This window comes from Periplaneta americana, chromosome 14, assembly GCF_040183065.1.
Source record: "Periplaneta americana isolate PAMFEO1 chromosome 14, P.americana_PAMFEO1_priV1, whole genome shotgun sequence".
Lineage (NCBI taxonomy): Eukaryota > Metazoa > Arthropoda > Insecta > Blattodea > Blattidae > Periplaneta > Periplaneta americana.
This window is the reverse complement of record NC_091130.1, coordinates 93500773-93525790: the sequence shown is the minus strand read 5'-3', so window position 1 is coordinate 93525790 and position 25018 is coordinate 93500773. Positions and strand designations below refer to the sequence as shown.

The following is a 25018-nucleotide window of genomic DNA, read 5'->3' as shown; positions in this document are numbered from 1 at the left end:
TATGTTTCTCTAAAATGTAGTGTAATTCCATTAATAAAATTTAAAACAATGATTATGAGACACTTCAGACATAATTTACTTGCGAGTTAAGATGTAATATTATTTATGGTGTGAAAATTACGTTGTTCGTATGTGTAATACCTGCCTTTATTTCGATTAAATATTGCGAAATTCTTGTACATTCATTTATGCACGATTTTTTTTTTGTAATATGTTAGTACTCTGTTCTTTAACTTTTTGTTAAATTTCAACTGCTTGTATACTTTGTGACCTGGTAGAGTGTAAGAGAAGGCCCTATGGTCTTAACTCTGCCAGTATAAATAAAGAATTATTATTATTATTATTATTATTATTATTATTATTATTATTATTATTAATTTTCAATTGCACCGCACAGATATTTAGATATGTTGAAATTATAGGTTACGTTTACTGTACCAGTTGCCCCTTTCTGTCTAAATTTAGTGATCTACACTGCCTTGCCATTCATATGAAAATTAAAGGTTATGTTTACTATATTTAACTTATATTCTTAAATTCTCAATCATACATTATAATTAAGCATAATGTCATGTATGATACCCCGGACATTCAATTTGTCTGTATTTTAATACTAAAATTGAGTACTGAATTATTGTATTTATCTACTACTTAAGAGATGAAGTAACCCAATTGTACGTACACTAATTTCATAGGAGTGGTATGGTAAATGTGCTAAATTGAAATCCCAATATAAATTCTTTTTTATTAAACCTCAAAATAGCTTCCATTCTAAACTTGAAATGTTGACGTGAACAGATTATGTTAACATGTAAAATTCTCTTCACATTAAAATAACACAGTTTTGTAATTATTTCTGCAACATGTTATGCAACAAGAAGTAAACGGAACTTATAACACATTACACTAAATAAAGCTTAGCAATTATAAGTAATAAAGTTATAATATTTCACTGAGCTCCATACACTGAAATAGAAAACCCGAACAAACATAACGGCCAGGTCTAGATCGAAAAAAGCATTGACTGTGCCGTACTTCGCATTTTTGTGAAAAGTTCGTTATCGGTTGTAATAACTGTAAATGGCTAAAATACAATAATTTTAATAATAATATGGGACAAGGAGACGTTTGTAGCACTATAAATTATAAGAAAAATAGGTTAGAGTTATCCTTCCGAAAGATCAAGGAAGGTGAGTTTATAGAATATAATATATATTTTATAAAAATAATATATAAACCTTATGTATTTCATATTTAAATAGTGGAAGGAAGGTGTTAATTTTTTGAAAAGAACACGATATCGAAAGTAAAATACATTTTATGGTCTGCTAGGGAAAGAGTCTGTGATGAGGCGATAGTAGCGATCCTGGTGGTGAGCAACTATCTATGGCTGCATATTTCAACTGTTTACGTTTGCATATTTAGTAAGTATTAAGCTTTGTGACTGTATAGGCCTATACTAGACTGTGGTTTTACTTTCAATGTTTATATATTTGTTCCTCCAAACGACGTTTCTGGATTTGTTCGAGGCACCATTGATTCTTTGAGCAATAATCTATAATTCACTCTAGTAGGTTGCTAGCCTCACTTGAGTGTGTTTTTCTGTAAGAGTCTGCTCCCTTAGTTGAAGGTTTCGGTTTTAAGGCGCTGAAAGCTCGCCTTCACCCTCTTCCGTCTGCTACAACTAATGTTATATTGCCCATGGATCACGACGAGGACGTGGAAGTAGGATTCGCTGGCAGTGCTAAGAGATGTTGCATTAGATGGCATTACACAAGATTTTTGGATACCATCTATTGTTCTCGGTAAATATTTTGTTATTGTTCCCCAGCTTCCAATGAATAGGCACATTGTCTCCAGATGATAATTTTTAAAGAAGTCATATGTTGGTTCATAAATTTGCTTCTTGTTTACTTCCAAAGGCTGGTCACTGCAGGTGTCAAATTGTATGGCGGGATCCAAACTGTACCCTGTCTTCTTATTGTGGTCAATAGCAATTGAAGAGTGTGATCTGTAAACTCGCTCAGTCAATTTCGCCATTTTTATGATTTATACATTGTAAAATTCCTTTGCAGAACGAGAAGTTACATTTGTTTGGATCAAATTTATGCTCATTTAAAGGACAAAACTAAAATTCGTTCAAGCATCATAATACACTGTCCTCTTAAATTAAAAGATATTGGGAATTGAATCAATGGTTTTCACAAAACACACTATGAAATATTTCATATAAAACATTTTTTATCTCGAAAAGGAAGCAAACACGAGCAAAATTGTATTAAACATTTTTGTTTGAAATATCTCAAAGAATAACCCCCTGAAAATTAATGACATTACTTATGATTCACCTTGTATATCTGTGCGTGTGAAGTCTCTTTCAAAGGCAAGCAACATTAACACAGAACTATCTGAGCACGAGAGTATTGCAATGTTTAAATAAAAGGATAAAAGTAACTAAAATATTCCATTTGTATCTATTGTGTGCCACATACAAAGCACACACGGAATATATGCTTCTCAGTGAAGGATTTTATGCTGCAAGATGTTGTTTTGCTGTTTCGGAAAATGGTAGGAATGATGAAGATGATGTAACTATGAACATCACTAACATTATTTATATGTAAATATTAATATAATAAAGATAATTCAAATATTAAACCAGTTTTTTAATCACACTTGGAATTAATTATATTCCTAATTAATATACAGTATAGTAGTTATTATATCACACAAAGCAAACTCTTGGTACCGGTATCTGTTGTCATGTTTACTTAAAAACACACACACACAGATATATGTTGTTAATTCTATTTTTGTTTATTATCTATAACTGATACAATACTTCTTGAATCTTCCAGACGAACACTGTTGAGTTTCCTAACTTCTCACATCCTGCACCATATACACTTCGCCCATTCGCAGGAGTATACAATCCCTTTCCATATGGATGCTCCATTCTTTGCAATCATCCCGCAGACTGTGAAGCTAAAGATGTTGTGAAGAGAGCCAAAAATTCTTGGGTAAGAATGAATTGAACTGTTTCTGCAATTTTCATCTTCATTAATTTTATCATATGTTGATTTCTTCTTTATCATAGTAAAACTATTCTTTAAATTATTAATCTATAGTATGTTGTGAAAGACTGTCAAAACATTTTGAAAAACTATAACAAAACCATTTACATACTTATCAATATATTTAAAATCGTTGATATTATTGTGGTGTAGTCTGTGGGCATTTTGATCATGCATGAAAATAACTGTCTCTAACATTACTGATTCCATCCGAAATGCTGGAGAAACATTTCTCTTCCTCTCTGACGTCGTCGTCATCATCATCATCATCATCATCATCATCATCATCATCATCATCATCATCATGATGTTCCTTATCCCTTCACATTATGGCTATATGGCATGTTACACTCTCAATTGTTTCTTGATCAATGTCTTTCTGTCTGACATTTTTTTTTTTTTACTTGAATGTATAAATAATAGAATTTCCTCAAGGAGAATGTAGAGGTTATAAGATCCACTTCAAGTACATCACATCTAAAGGAAATTATTTGTTTATTAGTTTTTTTTTTTTTTTTTTTTTTTGTGAAGAAGTAACAAATATCTGCACAACCCCAAACTTGGGAGAAGTAAGATTTTCTTTCGAGGTTTACTCCCTTGAGAGAAAGGCTGGCTACTACATCTCTGCAGTTCTCCCTAATCTCGATTTTCCATCAGTATTTCCCTCCATTAATTAAATAGTTCTGTTTAAAGACATGGGATACTCGACTTTCACACTATATCATTGGCTAATATTTGAATTTTAACTAACTTTTAAATGTCCAACAACTACACCACAACCCAACTATCATTAGAGCCCCAATTCTCATATGATATATTTTCACTCTCTTACTGAAGGCTTCTGAAGGTAAAAGTCTTCTGCTTCCCGAAGAACTGGCTACAATTCGTAACAGCCGCCATTCTTTTCCCTACGACGATGCAGAACACTCTGTGCCAGAGGAACTTTTCCGTCGCTACACTGATACTGACTCACGGCCCTTGACTCCGGCTCCAACACTAGCAAGTGTAATGACCAAAGGTACAGTTCGTCGCTGTGTCACCCCAGACCCAATCCCCACGCATTCTTTGAATCCAGCTCAAGAAAGGACACTTCTTGTTCTTGATCTTCGCCGAAGTCATAGTCAAGACATCCTAAATTGGCATGGAGTAAGCACGTCCAAAGCAGATCTCCTTCACCTGCTAACCACAAGCATGTCACCTAGTCAAACAGACCAAAATTTACATACACCGCAGAAGAAGAAAGTCAGCATGAAAAAGAAAGCACCTGCAAAAGCCAAGACTGATGTAAATCAAAAGGTACTGGTCTGGACTGTATAGATTGATAAAAGAATGTAGAAGAATTTAGTCTATTTGAATTTATTTGTAAATTAAGACTATTTAAAGGTAACGTATTACAATAATAATAATAATAATAATAATAATAATAATAATAATAATAATAATGTAGTAGTAGTAGTAGTAGTAGTAGTAGTAGTAGTAGTAGTAGTAGTAGTAGTAGTAGTAGTAGTAGTAGTAGTAGTAAAATCCCTCGTAACTGGCACCCAAATAACCGGCAATACCAAAACGGCTATTTAACAGGATCAAAAAAATAAATAAATCTGCCACATTGCCACAGTGTAGGTCGTCAGTTTTGCCACATTAGGAAGTTCGTACGAACTTTCATTTCCAGTGAATATTCTAACCTAAAATTAGTGTATTATTTGTATTGTGTTTTAATAAAGAAAATCCACACAGTTTTTATGTTTATTTGATTATGTTTGGTCCGTCAGTGTTGCCACATTATGAAGTTTGCACGAACTTTCGTGTTCAGTGAATATTCGGACACATAATTAGTGTATTATTTGCGTCGTGTGATGTGCTTTAATAAGGAAAATCCACACAGTTTTTATGTTTATTCAGTTATGAGCAAGTAATAGAGAAATAAGCTTCACTTGGCTGCAGTTTCAACATTTGGCACCATGAAATACGAACTTTTTTTCTTGTATATACCGGTATTTATTCAGTTATCCGGCAAAATCTCGTAACTAACCTGGTCCCTTTGGTGCCGGTTAAGAGGGATTCTATTGTAGTAGTAGTAGTAGTAGTAGTAGTAATAGTGATGATGATGATGATGATGATGATGATGATGATGATGATTTTGATGATGATGATGATGATAATAATAATAATAATAATAATGGTATTGCTAAAAATGCATGTGGGGAGCCTATACCAAGGGGTACAAATGACAAAAAGGTACCGTAGTTTTGAGTTCAATGTTAAAATGTTATAACTAATTCCGGAATACACATATGAGAAATAATATTACATTTTATGATGTATATGATGTAATGACGTTTTGTTTGTTTGTGTCATATTGAATTATAATGTAAAAATTAAAACTAGCTATTATCAGTCTTATTGTGATAATAAGTAGGCTACCTTTTGTATCCCTTGCATCCAGGAAATGGTAAAATGCGTAAGAAATATAGCTAAACTTTTGAAACTACTAATGTATTTGAAACTTACAAGGCTTAATAGGAATGCAGTGAACAATAAATTAAAAATTGAACACCAAGTCACAAAATGTTTCATGTCTAGTCTGAATCACTATAAAAAATATTACCAATTCCATCATCATCATCATCATCATCATCATCATCATCATCATCATCGTCATCAACAATATTATTAGGCTGTGTTAAATTATCTGGTACTGTTATCTGTGGTTGCAGAGTGACATGGGCATTCAGTGACTGTAAAACAAGGTTTTTTAAATCTTTGTACTTGATTGCTTTGATTTTAGGCCTTGTGTTTCTAGCAGGCAGTTTAGGCGGCATTTGAGGATCTCTTTGTATTGATTTAGCTTTGACTCTGAGAAATCCATATTGTCATTGAATGTTCACTTATATAATAGTGACCATGTTAAATTTTTGGAAATGTAGTCATTGCATTTTTCGTATTTCTGTAAAGTAACAAAATTCTGTTCGTCCATGATCTCTTAGAAACTTTACAATTACATCAACCCAGTCTTGAGGAACACAAAACAACTTTTCCTAAGCTGTACCTTGCACTTTCGATCACTCCAATGTTTGTATCACATTCATCATGTGTGATCTGAAAGCAAGAACTTATGATCAACAGTCTGAATGTGTGTGTTCCGAACGATGTAGAGCTAAAATTTAACAATAAAGTGATTCTTATTGCACCTCTGTGATGTCGCTAAATGTGGTCAGATGAGTATTGGTTGGAGGCAAACTGTTGATGAATTTGAGCAGACAGGACATGATCTCTTGGCATCCCCTGAAAGCCTCACCTTCGTACCATATAAACATAAAAGCATTTTCCGTCCTCAAATTATAGAAGCAGAAGTTGTACATCCATAATAATTGGCAAGAGTAGTACACTTTTGAGCAAATAAAAATTAATATTGGAAGCATCTTCTGCAGGTCAAATCAAATTGCTGTGTGTGTAGGTTCTTTTTCAAAAAGTTTTTTTCACATTCATTATCTGTGTTGTTGCACTTTCTGTTTTACATTGATTGAGCTCTCTTTGGATAAGAGCAGTTTGTTTTTCATCAAGCAGTGCATAGTCAATTGTATTCTGCAGTTAATTACATACACTGCATGTGAGTCATTTCACGTCCAAACCACATACCGATAAAACAAGATCTTATCTAAAATGATCGAATTTTTTTTATGAATTCCAGGCATCAAATAAAGAGACAGATATTTTTTTTTCTCACAATTTGAAATTACGCAAATTATACGCTCACTGTAACATAAACGTAAACAAAGATACTCGCTCACAACACCAGATCACACTCTCCATATCTAAACACAGAACATCCTCCTACTCTTCATCTTTCACCGTCTCTGCAACTGCTCATCTCTGGAACTCTCTACCACAACATGTCAGAGACTGTCGGACATTATCTAGTTTCAAAAATAAACTAAAGTTGCACTTTTTCAATTCAGATTCCTTTCACTTATAAACCCTTTTTTTCTCTGCGATAGTTTTGTAAAAATATATGTTTATTTTTCTTCCTTTTCCTTTTCCTTTTTTTTTTTTTCCCACCAGATGAATTTATTATCGTACCCTTTTTATTGTTGACTATTTAAATTTCGTATTTTTCTTATTGTATTACATTCCATTTGTTGTATTCTTCCTTACGTTTTCCCTATTAACTATTTGTACTAACTAAGTCGCTTTTATTATATTCCAATGTTTTTTTTTTTTATTCAATGCAGTGGCACTTGACTAGAGTCATTGGCCGTACAATGGCGATTAAAACTAAAATGAAAGATAGAAAACAAAATAATGTGAACAATGTGCAAAGTGAAACTACGAAGGAGAGGATGTCAGCACTGCTGCATTCTTTCTCTGGCCTCCCAATATCTATCCACAAAGCTGACAGATGAAAGCGCTGGACAAGTCTTAATGTGTTTGAGTCCATGTTGTCTGAACATCTACAGAGCATGCAATGGGGGCTGGATAGTACACCCAGGCGGTAGAGGTGATTAGCCAGACAGTAATGACCTACTGCGATGCGGAACGTCGCAACACCTTCTCTTCTGGGCCATTTGGGGAGAGGGGAGTTTAGTGCGTCCTTCCAGTGTTTATCCTTAATTTGTTCCTCCAAACTCTTATGGAAACACTGTCTCATTCGACTTCTTATATTTGTAGATGCTCTATGGAATGGCAGCATGTTAGAATATGAAAGGGGGATAGTTGTTCCTTTCTTTGCCAGGAAGTCTGCTGCTTCATTCCCGGCAATACTACAGCGAGAAGGTATCCATTGCAGATGTACAATTTTATTTAGTTTCTTGATGTCTTCTCTACTTATATTCCAATGTTTAGATCTGTATTTTACGTTCTTTTTTTTTCTGTTATGGTATTATTTTCCTATTGTCTAGTGTCGATTTTGTTATGCTATTATTTTTTGTAATATGTTAGTATCCTATTCTTTAACTTTATGTTAAATTTCCAGTCCTTGTATACTTTGTCACCTCGTAGTATGTAAGAGAATGCCCTATGGCCTTAATTCTGCGAGTATAAATAAATAAATACAAATAAATACATTATTAAAATCATTTGGTATCTTTAGTCTGCATATAATTGGAATTTGGAGTTTAGCACATTTTAAAGATTAATTACAATAATTTTTTACCACTTTAGACTTGCTCTCCAGCATTGTGATTCCGCGCACCTACCTGCCTGGGTCAGAGCTGGATAAATACCGTGACCAATTACACTAGAACATGCATGCAAGCCTTCAGGGGGCCAGGCCGGAGCTGGACACACTGTATAACATTCTCATTTATTCTCATGTAGCCATTTATACAGGCGACTAAAAAAATTTGAATATATTGGAGCTGCATGGTTTGAACTGATAAGTAATATGAAAAAGGAATACAAGTTACGAAGTGAAAATTTAATTTTTATGGCAGAAACTTGCTCTTTGAATCTTCGCAACAGTACAAGTGAATAAGGAACGATTCAGTGATTGTCGATCTCAGTCATGTTTCCATGAAATCTGATCGAAGCGCTATATACACCAGCTACCACCAGGACATATGGATTTGATAATTTTATTGTGTGGCATAGAAAACTCATACATCTCGTTAAATATCGATCCTATCAAAATTTTGCATAGAATGAAACTTATCACAAACATTTTTAAAGAAACTTTTGTTATGGAACATTCTCTTAAAAAATCAATAATAAACTAGATATTTCGATCTATTTACTTCAGGTCCCCTTATATAGGCAGACATACAAACATTTCAAAAATTCCATTTTCGGCCTCAGGATAATTCATTGTACATTTTAACACCAATATATTTATCCAGGAGTAAAAATTACCAGAAAAATTTAAGTTAAGGTTTTATTATTAGTATGTAGATTCACTTGACTGCTTTGCAACATATCTTACAGAATACTAAAACTGCGTGTGAAGTATATAGACTGCAACTTCGGATGGATTTCTGAAAACATTGAAAAGATGCAAACTATCGGACTTTCTCTCATGGACTCGTTGGATATCATCTGTGACACAAAAAATAAATTCAGTACCGCAAAGTGGGGTGAATCCAATCAAAAATTTTAGTCTTTTGTAGATATATATATATATATATATATATATATATATATTATAAAATTGTTACAGCATAACTCCAATTTGAATTTAATTTCATTGAAATTTGAAAATAATATGTCCATAATTTAATTTAGTTTTTAATTATAATTTAATATAATTTTAAAAAAATTTAATTGTTGATCAGTTTCACCTCACAAGTTGGGGTGGATCCGATCATATCTTATTTTTCTTTGCTGTCGGATTCAAACTGCCAATGGGTGAAACCGATCACTATTTTGTGTTTTAAAAAAATATATAAGTAAAATACATCAAATTTTGGTACAGTTTAACTTTTAATGTCTGCATCAAAATCCACAGTTAATTCCCGATTTACCACGAAAATCGACTGTAGCTGCATTTAGATTGGCAACAGGCCATGATTGTTTGGCCAAACACCTGCATAGAATTGGAATATATCAGTCCCCTAACTGTCCATTGTGCAACTCAAACCAAGAAATGGATTCGGAACATCTCAAAATCTGTGCTTCAGTGGCTGGTCATGATAATATCTTTGAAAAATATTGGAGTGCAAGAGGTCAAATGACTTCATTGTCAAATGCCTGGCATTAGAAAACAACAACTTTTAATGTCTTAAAATATTATTAGGAGAAGAGATTAGATGATTGGATCTATACACCTGAAGAATACTATGACTTGATCCATTCTTCTACATCAAAATTTAAAATCATAAATATAAAGTCTGAAGATGTGTTAGACTATAAGACATGGTGCCAAAAAAATAAAAAAAGAATGCACTTTCAATTCAGCCACAAACAAAAATACCAAACGATCCGAAAATATTATTCCAAATTTCAAAATATTTTCATTCCGAAAAGTGTGTGAGCCTGGTACTGTGATTGCATCAAACCACATAGATGGACTTGAAAAAGATGAGTTCTCACTGAGGAAACTGCTCATAATGCTCCATTACTGCCAGATACATGTTCTATATTGGTGAAATCCTCATCAGTACTAAAAAAAAAGGATGACATAAAAAACTGCTACAATATCAGATGTTATGTTATACCTGCAGAGAAAATGGACTTCTACAATAATCTGTGGGTAGCTCAGTTAGTAGAGCAACTGGCTATGAACTGGAAGGTCTGGGGTTCGATCCTGGGTGGTGACGGGATTTTCTCATTGCTTGGCCCAAAGGTTCACTCAGCCTCTTATCAAATTGAGTACCGGGTCTTTCCCAAGATAAAAGCGGTTGGAGCATGGTGCCAACCACATCACCTTGTTCTAGTGCCAAGGTCAAGAAAGTGTGATGCTCTACATCCATGTCCACAAAGTGCCTTCATGGCATGTGAATGGGCTACTTTACCTTTACCTATAATAATCTGTCAGAGGCCTACGACAGACCAAATTGCTCAAGTAGGAGAGGCTTTCTAAGATTATGATTCTCATTTTCTGAAAAATGCAGACATTTTCCCTACTCTGTTGCTTTTTTATTGTGAATTTTAGTTTGAACATATTTTCTGAGCATGAAATATAATTTTTTACAATATGATATTTTTAATTCTCTCCATTTAATTGAAAAAGGCCATTTCGCCACTTATTAAAAATGTGATTTTTTCCCCCCCATTAAAATTAACATTGTTTTTATGGAAAGATTATACAGGGTGTAAGAGGTATAAGTGCTATCCTTTTCACAGTCGTTGGGGACGGTCTACAGAATCAAAAATGTTCATACAACATAAGATCAAAACTTTATAGTTTTCCCAGAAAAAATATTTATTTCCTTATTTTATTTGCGTTATACTGCTTATATCGTTAGTAAAATTACGAAAACAGTTACATCAGTAGGTATATCTAGCAAAGAGTTAATATTAGTTTAAATAAATATTTGTGTGTTCTATTACGTTTTCATGAAATTAAATAATAATGCATGCTTAAATTTGTTAATATTCTGGCGTGAGAAACGTGGCAACATGTTCATCAGGATTCATGTAGCTGAGGTACTCTGCACAGACGTACAGCTCAGCTGAGTTCAAGCTGCCTATCCATAGGTCTCCTGCCGAGCAGATGGCTGTTCAGTACAGGTATTCGATATTACAATGCCATTCACAGTTCAGGAATATCATATGTTATTAATTTATGGAAAAAGTCTTCTTAATTCAAGTGCGACAAGAAGGATGCACCACCTACATTTTCTGCAAAGAAGATAACCTAATCGGCGGACTTTTGTAGCAGTTTCTCAATGATTATGAGAAACTGGGAGTCCCTTACCCTGTTTCAAAAATCACACAACCAGAAATTTCTTTAAAAATGATGCTTTACAGAAGCGGAAGAGATTAAAATTTTGCATTAGAAGAAAGTTTGTGTGATTTTATGCAGTAAACCATTATTGTTTCTTTTTTTAGAAGTACAATAAAAAATGGAGCAACACTGTTAAATAAAATGGAAATTTACCATTATGTTCTATTAATGAGATTGAAAGTTTGTATTTGCTGCTCGTTTTATGTAAACAATAGTTTTTCTGGTCTGCCCCTACATTAGAACAGAGCATCTGTTTTGTACCGGTATGTCTATACCCGCTTGAGTTGTACTGTTTACCTGTAAACCCCCTCCTCCCCATCCAGCAACGTTGTAAAACGTCTAATGTAGTAAACTTTAATAATTAGTTAAATATTGCAATTAATACGAGATTAAACAGCAAGAGGAACGAAGATGTTCTTCAAGAGCTTGAAATATCTTCTATTTTGGATTACATCTATAGTTACAGAACTAACTGGCAGCAATATGTTCACTGCATGGAAAGGACTCGTATTCCTTGTCACAATTCTGCCTACTGTCCAACAGGGAAGAGACAGTAGAACTACCTTTAAAAAGATGACTTGAGACTGTAACGGGCCATTAGGCCGATGTTAGGACGATGATGATGAAAAAAATTGTAAGGACATTTTTTCTTCCTTATGACATGAATAAACATCAGTTAAAATAATGGCACTTTTACCCCTTACACCCTGTATTAAAATTAGCATTAAACAGGTATAAGTAATAATGAAAGAGGATGACTAGTATCGCTCAGATGTTTTATGTTACTCCGTTTCTACTTTCTTCTGTATAATTTGAAAATATGAATATATGCCTTTTCCAAATAACTGATTCAATTATAAAACTTAACAAAACCAGGAAGCTTAAAAGAAAAAAAAAGTGGCGAAAATTGCGCAGGGAAGTTCAAGTGAGTTTGGAAGTGAAAGTTGTCAATTTATTTGGGATTGTGTGCGTGCGTGTGCAGGCGCGCGCGTGCGTGTGTGCGTGTGCGTGTGCGTGTGTGTGTGTGTGTGTGTGTGTGTGTGTGTGTGTGGAAAATGAAGCTTAATGGAAAAAATTTCAGGAAAAGTTTCCTGAAAATTTCAATCACTAATACAAGGCAGATACAATTTATTATTATTGTACTATGGAATACAAAATGTTTCAAGCCTACAGTAATGAACTCATTTATTGCTAGTAATAATACATTTTAGTTCATGAATTTTGTTTCCGTGGTGGATTAAATGGAAGTTACAATAATCGGACCTTTACTGCAGTGGCGGTTATTCAAGTGAAGTACATGAAGGCCACCTTCACCCCTTTTTTCGTGCTTTAATAAAATATATTTTATCAATAAATTAAAATAAAATGAATCCTTCACTAAACCATATTTTGCTCTATTTTTTTAATATCTTGTTCGGCTTAATCCGCTCAGTTAACGTTCACTGCAGCATTTCACATGAACCCCTCACCAGCCAGGCCACGTGGCTAGCAGACCAGCTGAAGGTCCGAATGAGACTTTCCTTTTGGCCTTCAGTAAACACACCCGGTTGCCATGACAACGAGTTGCTTACTATGAATTACCGGTCCCTTTCGCGAGGCTATTATGAGGGTCTGTGGAGCAGGCATTCATCTCCTTTCTCTATTCTTGAAAGACAGAATCTCTCTCTCGTCCAAACATTGGATCAGGGTGGCAAACTGTAATATTTTGCAACTAAATAAGAAAACATAAAATATTCTACAAAGAAGTTAAATATTGTTTAAATTTAGCATATAACGTATATATTTTGGTATTTTTTAACGTTAGCATCTCTTGAATATTATGTTTTGTATGGATTTTGAAATAATTTGAGTACCCTGTAATAAAGAAAGTTGGCATAACATTTGAAACTACGTTGTACATTAGACCCGCGCTGACCAACGATTTCGCTTTACGTATTCTTTGTTGTGATAAGTGCAGCGAAGTGTGAAGGTGTTACTACGTGTATTAATGCGATGAAAACATGAATTCGTTAAACGATTAAGTGTGTAATCTTTTGGAGACACCGTTCTCTCGTTGGTGTGCAGAAGATAAGCAAGATATTTTAAAATACCGCAGAACAAGTCACATTAATATAACTATGAAAAAAGTGAAAAGTGGTGGTCGGTCATACAATATTCAGTTTCAAGATTCGTGGTATGCCGATTGCAACTGGTTATGTGGGAGTCACTAAAACGAGAAGTTATATTGTTGGCCTTGTCTTCTTCTGGGGAACAAGAAACCCGCTTGGAATTCAACTGGATTTTGCGATTTCAGAAATGTCAATCGCGGTCTTTACAGCCATGCAGATTCAGCTGAACACATTAAATGTATTTTGCAATTAAAGGCCCTGCAGAAGAACATGAACACCATTGCGGATGCACTAAAGGAAAGTTATAGGTTATACGTAAGTCAATTTAATGAAAACGTATGTTTAAATAGACTGGTAATGCACACCGCAATCGATACGGTATTGTTTCTAAGCAAGCAGGAGTTGGCTTTTCGCGGTCATGATGAGAGTATTTCGTCACAGAACAGGGGGAATTTCAAAGAATTATTGGCTCTCATTTCATTGGCCCTATGAAAATTAGAAATCACTATGAAAAAAATAGACCTGTTCTTTCTGGGAAATCTAAAACGATTCAAAATGAAATAATTGATTGTATTTCTGAATGCATCAATGAACTTGTAAGAGATGAAATTACTAGTGCCCCTTTCTTTTCCGTAAGTTTTCTGTTCAACAGAATACTGCTTTGATTTAATTGTAGCTACTGATTTTACTGGATAGGTAAGCTTATATCGGAAGTTGCATGTTCCGAAGTTGATTTAAAATATGAATACAGTTTACGATTATGATTGTGATTTAGAATTTTGTTATGGGTCCTATTTCTTGTGTACTCTTTTAATTTGATGTGTTGTATAAAATGTGTTAGATTTTGTCTTTTTTATGTCATGGGGACTTGTGGTTGTTTTATTATGTTGTGGTATGTATTGTGCGGAAGTTTTGCTGGGACAGTGAATTCTTCGGGATTAAGGGGACGTAGCTTCCGAAAATGTTGAAAATTTGTTTATTTTATATGCTGTGCTTTTCATAAAACTTAAGAAAATGGTGAATATATTACATTAATTCAATATGACCATCGTATAGGTTACAAAAGCATTCGCGACGTCACGGCTATATAACGATTCCAGGAAATTACCTAGAATTCTATTGACCTTCACCTAATTTATCCGGCACGAGCCGCCACTGCTTTACTGTAATAGCGAAACTGCTAAGATGAAAATTACTTCTCAGATATGATTTTAATCAACAGTAAAATTGAAACTGTAATAACATGACATACCGAAGTTAATGTAATAGTCCTGATAGCAGTTGACATCTCAAAAACGAATCTTCTTTTTCAAACCAGGCCAATTTAGGCTTAAGTAAATCTTCAGTTCCAGGTCCACTTTTTTTATTTTGATATTTTTGTTAGTTCTTGGCAGTAAACTGTTTTAAGAGTTTTTAACTTTTTTCGAACCACTTATTCGTCAATGTTTTCAAAACGTACCTTGAGTTCATTAAGTAGTTCCTGGAATAATAATTCCCTCTTGTTTTTATTGAGTTATTCTTTGTGCCATAGAAGTTCGTACACCTCATACACTTTCAAAGTTTTTACCATCTCGTTGTAATTCCACTTAGGGATGCTCATTATTAATTTATTTCGACAATAGGCCTAAACCAGACACACGACACACGCTATCTGCTTGCAAGTTGCTACAAGTTAGCATTCAGACGTGGGAAGTGGTGTAGTTAAGTTGGTCGCATGAAGGGAAAGTGGACACGAAGGAAAAATTTCTGTCATTTGCTATAATTTGTCTGTGATCTTAATTCAGCTGAAATGAATACTGTCATATTGTATTCTGATTATTCTGATAAAATATTAGGGGAGGCACGGCCTCCCTTGCCTCCCCTGAAAATCCACCGTTGCAACAGATGCAACAGACATCTGGATTATGGGTGAGATTAAGACAGTTCATGATGCAGTGCTTTGAAGCCTGTATTAGAACTCCTGGCGACCATTTTGAGCATTGTCTATCTGTAGAATTAAAGAAATATGTAATAAGCAAACATATATGAACTAAAAAGTCATCATCATCATCATCGTCGTCATATAGCTGTCTTGGAACTAGGGCATTTGTTGACTTGTTCTGGTCTCACTGTCCAAATGTCTTTTCCTATGTCTTCCTTGACATCTACTTCCTCTTGGGACGTAGTTTTTCAAAATTTTTGGTACTGGTAGTCTGTTTCTTGCCCTTCTGTATATGTGTTGAAACCATTTTGTTTTATAATTTTCAATTTTTTCTAATACTGGAACTACCGTAAACTGTGGTTACTTTGAACACAGAGGAAACTTTGAACATTTTTGCAGAAAATCATACTTAGCTTCTACATGCTGCACTTATTATAGATGGAGGTAAATTTGGTATGAGAATGATTTTTATGATATTTACCTCCATCTATAACAAGTGCAGCATGTAGAAACCTAAGTATGACTTTCTGAAAAAAATGTTCAAAGTTTCCTCTGTATTCAAAGTAACCCCAGTTTACAGTATTTTTAATTCTTCTGCAATCTCTGTATCAGTTTTGTAGTCCATCCAAGTGTTTTTCGCATGTAGTTCATTTCTGCTCTTATTCTTGATGCATTTGCTGCTCTGATGGTCCAATTTTCATTGCCATGCAATGAACTAAAAAGTACCTGTAGTAATTAAAAAAAATTGCCTATATATTCACATGAACTTTTTTGCTTGTTTTCAGGTCCTCTAGCCATTCCCAACAGTTACCCCACATGTTAGTTAACACTTAGTATAAATTTGAACGTCCTTTATTCCATCAGTTGCAGCAACAAGTATTACAAGGTGTGAAGACACTGACTGTCCCAACTGATGTGGATCTAATAACAGACACAACAGGTGACAGTGGTGATGAAGAAGTACTTAAACGTCGGGGTAAGCAACGTCGTCGTCGAAAAAAATCAGGAAGAGATGGCTCTAGGGAACCCGAAAAGGAGTTTCAGGGACTTCCTGAACCTGGTGAGACTCAAGTAAGTGCTAAAAAAGAAGATAGTATGTCGTTTCTTCTTCTTCTTCTACTTCAATCAAGTAAGTATTAGATCATAAAAGCCTATTTTTTTTTCCACGTTATGTGTAAGGCTAGGGTTACCAGACATCCTCTGTATATGAGATTGTCCCCTATTTTTTCTTTTATCCTGGTGTCCCAAAAAACGTTTGCCAGGATACCCTCTTGTGGTACTGCTGTATAAATGTGATATAGAATCTTTAAAGGTGAAGCCATTTACAATTTATTAGTGAATTGTGTTGTAAATTGTTTATTTGGCTATGCCGAAAAGAAAGTGTACATTTATCAGTGAATATGGCAGAGAATGGAACTTCATAGGTAGGGAAAAACAAACTTTGATGCTCAATGCAAGTTACATAGCTGTGAATTTAGCATAGCTCATGGCTGGAAGCCTGACATAATTCAACACATTAATACCGGTACCAGGAAACATAAACTGCAACTTCCTTCATAATCAAAATCTGTAGGAGACTGTTTCTTAAGGGGTTAGGTACAGCTTACAGCAGTAAAATTTTGGAAATATTTAACATTTTTTCCTCCATTACTGTATCTCTTACAATAATGAAAATTAGTATTACTGTCCTTCTGCTACATGAAAAAAAATATTTTCACGATTTAAAAAAATTATTCACTTTTTTTTTTTTTTTTTTCAAAATTCTGTTCACTGTGCAGTAATGAAGCATTTCTCACATAACTCAAAAACTATCCAACATTCTGTGATGAAATTTTTTGTGTGTATTTATGCATATCATATTTACAATATGATACAAGATCACTTCTCTACCTTTGATAGATTGTCTGATAAAAAATAAATTCATTTAAAAATGGTCAAATATCAGTATTTTCCTCCAACACAAAATAACAAAAAATATTATTTATTAAGGAATGTAGTTGAAAGAGCATGATATTGTAAACATGAGTTTCAGCAATAAAATCAAAGGAAGAAAACATGAAAAAGTTAATGAGTTATGAGGGAAACGCTTCATCATTGCACAGTAAACTGCCACTATTTTGAATTTTGAAAAAAAAAATATATATATATATATAAATATTTTTTTTTAATTCGTAAAAATATTTTTTTCATATACCAGGACAGTGCTTTACACATCCCAATTTTCATTATTGTATAAGATACAGTAATGGAGGAAAAAAATGTTGAATATTTCCAAAACTTTTCTGCTGTAAGCTGTACCTAACCCCTTAAAGAAGAATTCTGATGAAGAAGGTAAAGTACAAGCATTTAATTAACAATGGCATATGACTCCATGGAACATAATTGGAGCTTTAATACGAGTGACTGCACAAATTCCTTGATACTGGTAAGTACTGTTTTCCCTAATTGAACGGTTGCTGAAAAGTTTTCAAATGCAAGAACAAAAACTAGGCCTACATCATTAATAAAAGTGTTATTGCTCCACATTCAGTGAAGCATGCATTAAATATTATGAAAACACTGCTAACTGCTTTGGAATAGCGTTAGACGCAGGTAATTACAATGATGAGAAGATTTTCCTGTTGTTTTACAGTATTTCACAATGGCATGGAAGTGAAATTGTTATGACTTGTTTCTGTAATAAATGAAAAAGCTGACACAATTATATAACTATGCGCTGAAACATTGACAGCATCTCAGTTAAACTAAAGCATTGTGTTACTTTCTGTGGAGAACACGAATTTTGGAGGAAGGCTTCGCAAAGGAGCTTATAATGTGTATGCTAAACTCAAATATACCGGTAGCTTAAATAATAGTGAAATGGAAGGCATTGAGTGTCCTGCGCATTTGCTGCTACATAACACTTTCAGGAATGTTTGTCCAAACATTTTCGTCCAAATTTTTATTACCAACACATTTAAGCCCAGTGGAACATGTCCATAACATTTTCGTCCAAGAGTAAATTTCGTCCAGAAATTTTTTAGTCCACAAAATTTAGTCCAATATACATATTGTCCAATCGTGATTGATTTTGGATATTCAGATATTAGAAGCACATTTCAAACAGATGCCAACAACATAATACCAAATAATGGAAAACTCAAAAATGGACAGGTGTTGCTAGGGAAATGCATACATTAGTTTTACTTAAAATTATCAGGTATGAATCCCAAAGTAATTACTTCAAAAGGAACAAACCACTGCTTATAAAAGACGGCTACTGTTATCAACACTACTCTTATAATAAGGATCGAACCAGAATATATTGGCAATGTGAGAATCGGTCAACTGTAATGAAATTACACAGAAACCCGCAGAATCTCGAAGATGCAAATTAAAGAAGGAAAGTAACTGAAAATAAATCTCATGTTTTATTTCAGTGATTCTTTTTTTTTTTTTAAATAAACACAGCTACGAAAATTCAAATAAATAAATTTGGACTAAATCAGGTAAGGACAAGGACGAAATTTCACATATATTAAAATGACATGGGCGAAAGAATTGTGGACAAAATTTGATGCAGGACAACCATATAACTGAACAAACGTAAAATTAGAACCAAATTACGGATGGACGAAAACGTAATGGACCAACATTCTGCTAACCTACATAACATAATGCAGACGGTTTCTAATGTGTTGTCAACTGACACTGAAGTTATAGCTATGAAAATATTTTCACATTTTAGCATTCATATTGTAAGAACAGACCTTTTAAAAAAAGTTCTGCGTTTTCAGTGGAACGCAGTACCAAGCTGTCCTTTCTCATTCCAAAACATGATGGCTGTCTTTAGTTACTGTAGTAAAGAGAACAGTGAAGTTGTTTGAAGCCTTGAAGCCTTATTTCTGTAGTACTTGGGAAAAGTGACACAAGTCAGTTTCCACAAACCTTTTTTGATAATTTATTGACAATTTACGGAATATCTGTTCGCTTGGAAAAAAATACATAGGTATTCCTCCCATTACAATAATTCATACAGAAAAAAATCAAATCGACATAAACCAGTGTAAGTTGTCAATAAATTATCAAAAAACGTTTGTGAAAATTGACTCATGTCACTTTTCCCAAGCACTGCAGATTTCAGAAAGTGCTCAACAATGTATTTTCTGACCCTCATACTGAAGCTTATTTGTATTCAGTAGATAGTCTTCATTGGTACAAAGATTAGAGGAATTGAAGGGGGAGACGGAAGCAATTGAAGTATTGTGCACACTTAAGGTTATAGTGAACATCTTGAAGGAAAGACTAGAAGTGAAATTTGTTCCTTTAAGTGTTAAGGAGATCTTTCAAAGGAATGAGGTATCACTACTGGTAACTGAAAAGTTTTTAGCCAAAGTTAAAATTGTTATCAGGCGGGATATGATACCTATCTTTCTCTATGAGTGGAATGAAAAAGTATAAAATAATAAAAGTATTTTTATAAAAGCTTCTGAAGAAACCACCAACTTGAAGAAACTGTGTTTATTTAAGCGAAAAAGATGCAACCACTGATGACAACGTGATTTTCACCCAGTAGAGTAATCATGACTTCATTGAACATGTTCTTTAGTTAGAAAAAAATGACTGGCAAGAGATGGCATGTCAAAAAAAAAAAGTGGGAAACATTTCTGGAATCATGAGAATTATATTCAAGTACCCTGAGTTACTTTTGATTTGTCAATATCTCTTCAGCATTTCGGCTAATAATGCTCACATTAAGAGAATTTTTTCTTTGATGACTGTGCAGTGGACAAAAGAGCATATTCGCTTGGACATAACACCAATGGATAGTATACTTCAGTGCTTAGTGAATGTGATGAAATCCGAGTTATATAATTATTTGCAAAACAACTATTAAAATATGCAAAATCATCAAGAAAATACTTAAAGCCCAATTCATGAGAGCCAACAAGTTATGACACGCATTGCCCATCCAGAGAAACATTGACGTAAATCAAATTCTTCCGAAACTGAGTGGTTCAAATTGTTGTTTGAACACGCCTTCATCTGTGGAATCAAAAACAGAACATGTAACATTACAATTGAGGAGAGTTTTTGCAAAAGTCGATAGATGCAGAAATTTTCGAAAGTGAGTTACATATGGATATCTATGTTTTCTACCTCCGGAATCGATGAAATCAGATTTACCAAAACTTGATTCATACCGTATGTAGAGACTACCAAACCTTCCAGGTATTTTTCAAAACTCGATAGATCCTGTCACTTAGTGTAATTTCTGTAAAATCTTGATTTCTGCATCTATCGACTTTTGCAAAAACATTCCTCAATTTACCGCTAGATAGCACATATGTCTTTGTAGAATTGGTGCGCATTTGATATGTTACTGGAGCAACAACATCCGATCTGTCAGTAATGCGCATATTGTTGTGGCGAGTGCATGTGTATTGGGCAACAGTGGCATAAAAGTAATTTCGATAAATGTGTTATTATTTTGATTTGAAGAAACAATGACGTAAATATGCATTTTGTGATTTTTTCCGCAATTACTATCTATTTCTCTACCACTAATTTTGGACAATAACAACACATGTATCATATGTCTTTGTTACCCTAAACAATATTCATCCATCATTGAGAAATAAAGACGCAAATGTGTTTTCTGCTATTGTTGTCTTCACTTTGGCCAATTGGCCTTAAGTGATGACAGAATTGTGTTTTGTGTCGTAATTGCTACAATAGTAAACAATTAATGTGAGCAAATAAACATGCAAATGTCTCATATGTCTTTTTAGCTCAGATAAAGTTATTTTCTATAAATTGAAAATGGTGTTTGTGTCGATGTTTCACCAGAACTTAATTATTAGGAAGTATCTTTAATGTCTATATTGAGATAATGTCTTACATCCAGAACTCAATCTAGAATAAATAACTTATCACAAAGAAAGGGAGACACATGCCTGATGAACTAGGTGACCATTCAGATCCAGTGTACATTACAACACAAGAATTTAATTTAACTAATTAACACAAAAATGGTACTAATTTAGAAACTGGCATTACGAACTATAAAAACTGTAATAAAATTAGTAGATGTCTGATGCAGAAAGTTATAGTACCGGTAACAAGAGAAATCAACTTTCGCAATAATCGTGAAACTTTGGAGGAAGTAGGCCTATGTGTCACCCTTCCTTCAAGACAGCGATTTTTAGTTTCAATATATCTTTTTAAAGGGTGTAATATTGTTACACGTCAGGAGGATGGCTCTTTCAAAAAAATTACTGTTGCTCATTTCAACTACAGTACATAAATGGAAATTCTTGTGTTATGCACAAGAATTTAAACAAATTATATGGTATAATGAAAATAAGACTTCTATTTTGATTCAAATGACGTTTATGTCACAGTAAGCTAGAACTCATTGTTAGGCTACTGTTAAAAATAAAATAGTTTCCATGCTTTTCATTCCTACAAGGACTGGAATTTTAATATGTAACATTTGTAATATGAAAGGTATTGGAATACCGTACCTGGTTCTGGTAGTTAATGTTACAGAAATTATGCACAATTCTTTTATTCAGCACATTTTACTATGGACATTTATTTAATATGGGTCTTTCGGCTAATGACAATTTTGCTGTAGATCTTTTTTGTAAGGATCTTTTTGAATTGGACAATTAGATTTTTGGTAAAATGGCACACTTACTTACTTACAAATGGCTTTTAAGGAACCCGAAGGTTCATTGCCGCCCTCACATAAGCCCCTCCATCGTTCCCTATTCTGTGAAAATGGCACACTTACTAGTGTTAATTGTATAAGCACATGTGGCTTACAGCTGTTTCGGTGTATACTGTACACCATCATCAGAGCCTACTAAATGTTAAAAATAGTGTAAGCAAGACTCAAGATGGATTTAGATTTTGGTCATTTTGCTGTGGGCATTTTAACCTGGTATCTTGTTTTTAATTAATTACAGGTATCTGCAATAGGTAAAGACTCTCAAAGTACCAGCACCCGCCCTTCTTTAATTTTTGGATCTGCACCTGGTGAATTGGACGTTACAAGCACTCAGCAGCTGCAAGATTCTTCTGCTGATGGACATAAATCAAGCAATGTTGGTGATTCTTTCATAGATGTAGCCATTCTCAAACAATTACAAAGAGAACTTACCCAAGAGATTATTGATAGTGAATTTGATCAGAAGGTTAGTGTAATTTACTAGGTTGCATGCAGTAGCCTATCACAATTTAGTACTCCATCCACATAAAGTCTCGTGACACTTTTCTTAATTTATTACACAAAGACTACAAATGATGTACCGGTAACTGTCTTAGGCATGTCATATGAAATAAACTCAAAATAGTTTTCTTTGCATTTTACCACAAAAGCCATTAGTTCCACCATTCGCCAAAGTTGGTGTTCTCTGGTTCATAGTGTTTTTTCTGTGTGATGCAATACAGATAAAGACAAGAGTGCTACAATGCTACAATGTGCAACTGAAATTCCATGATAAGTATGGCAAAAAGCACGAAACAGAAAGGCAGTTTATGCCTGATATAACAGTTTCATAAGTTGTTTGTGCCCACAGAAAAGGAGTGGCCATCCTAGTAAAGGGAACACTGACCAAGTCAGAGAAAATAGCAATCTAGAGTCTAGACTGTTAGTTCAGCAATGTATGAACTAGAGGAAATAAGTGAATATGTTTTCAGAAGACAAGCAACTTTCAAGTAGCAGTTTTATGTTGATGGAAAATCATACATGTATGCAAGGCAGCATTAGGTTATGGTAATGGTAGGTCCAAGAGTGCTAGATATTATTATAGCCCTATTGAGTAGACCTACTTGATATTTTTTCATATTTATTCTCGCCGAATACAAACTCTACAGAACAAACTGGAATGTACAGGTAATCTTGAAATATCTAATCGAAGGGGAAAACATTTTAATCGATCCCATGCTGTGCCATTTGAGGTTAGGGACATCGTAAAGAACCATATCAGTTGTATGCCTACTCAAGAGAGCCACTATTCAAGAAATAATTCAGAAAAGCGTTATTTAAGCTCGGAACTTTGTGTCGAGAAATGTATAACCTTTTTCAGGGAAAATAACTCTGGAATTCGTGTACCGGTAGTCCATACAGACATTTTCAGGAGTGAATTTAAGTTAAGATCTTACTCCTGCTCATATTATGGTGAGTAAGGCTAGGATTTTTATGTAATATCAACATGCAAAATATGTACATATTTATGTAACAATATTAGGTGAAATATGTAGTTAAATATGTAATATTACACAACAATTTTTTAAAATACATACCGGTAATAGTAAAGTACATTAAAATTAAATTTTTACGTAAATTTTACATTAAACATTAAGTTACCGGTACTTCAAGCGCCTTTCATTTCATTAATTATATTTTTGCAAAATAAAGTGTGATACAATAATTAATTAATTATTAATTAAACATGTCGATATTATATCTAAAATTTAATAAATTCCATTATTCTGTATGAAAAATGCGAATATATAATAGACGTTACACAATTATTTTCATAGTCACTTTTTAAGCTATCTGTCCAATAAACATTATTTTACAGAACTCAATCTACTTACTTCATTTCGAAGTGCAATGAACTATCAGATACATCTCCAAGCTTTCCATTGTCATGGAATGCCGTAGGTCAGAGAGGATGTTCTTGTACACAGAAAATGATCTTTCCACATCACAGGACGTTGCTGGTGCAGATTTAAGTAGATGAAATTTTTCAGGAGAGATGTCGTCTGGAGGATTCTCTTCTTCCCCACTGAGGATCTTGCACACTGCAGTCAATGTCGAGAAGCCAGGATTTCTTCCCATAACAGACACAAATTTCTTCATTACTCCTATTCCAACAATCCCTTCAACAGCACTTAACTTTGATTTAACATCTTCCACAATGTCCAGTGATGTGTTCAAAGGTATCCCACGAATTACTAATTTTATAATGCTGTCACCAATGAATCCAAAATTGCTTTGGATGTATGCTAATTGGCACTGTACTTTAGAATCACTGAAGGCACTTTGGGCCTCTCTCACTGAAACTGCCGATTTCCTTGGAAACGAATCTATCACGGACTTCACTTCTTTAAAATGTTCACTATAAAAGCAGGCAGCCTCGATCCACGTACCATACCTAATCAGGACAGGTTCAGGGGGCAATTTCATATTTGGCAATTGTTCCCTATAGTACAACACACTTTGGGGAGGCTTTAACGAACACTTTCTTGGTGTTTGAAATAATGCTGTTCACTTGTGGATAGTTACTTCACACTTCTTTGGTGACACGTTGCAGTGTATGGGCGAGACAGGTGAAATGGATCATATTTTAATAGAACACATGTAAAGCAGTTCCCGCTTTTAGCATGTACACAGCAGCATCAGAATAAAGAACAAGAACTTTATCTTCTTGAACGCCTTCAGGCCACAACACTTTAAGTCCATCATTCACAAAACGAGCCACTGTTGCATGATTTGTGTGTTCCAACACTTTCGAAGAAATCAGAAAAGGTGTGGGGGATATTT

The 25018-nt window shown here is 34.0% G+C and overlaps 1 protein-coding gene across 5 annotated transcripts in view; it reads left to right on the top strand.

The window, feature by feature from the left end:
* Positions 1-25018, top strand: part of LOC138713577 (uncharacterized) — a 120508-nt gene that overhangs the window by 42710 nt on the left and 52780 nt on the right. For 4 of the 5 annotated variants that reach the window (XM_069845754.1, XM_069845753.1, XM_069845752.1 and 1 more), the window contains 4 exons: positions 2859-3020; positions 3912-4370; positions 16345-16551; positions 22434-22661. In XM_069845754.1, coding sequence (XP_069701855.1) covers positions 2859-3020; positions 3912-4370; positions 16345-16551; positions 22434-22661 — 1056 coding nt within the window. The remainder of the gene's footprint in view (positions 1-2858; positions 3021-3911; positions 4371-16344; positions 16552-22433; positions 22662-25018) is intronic. The other variant, XM_069845756.1, reaches the window with a different exon arrangement.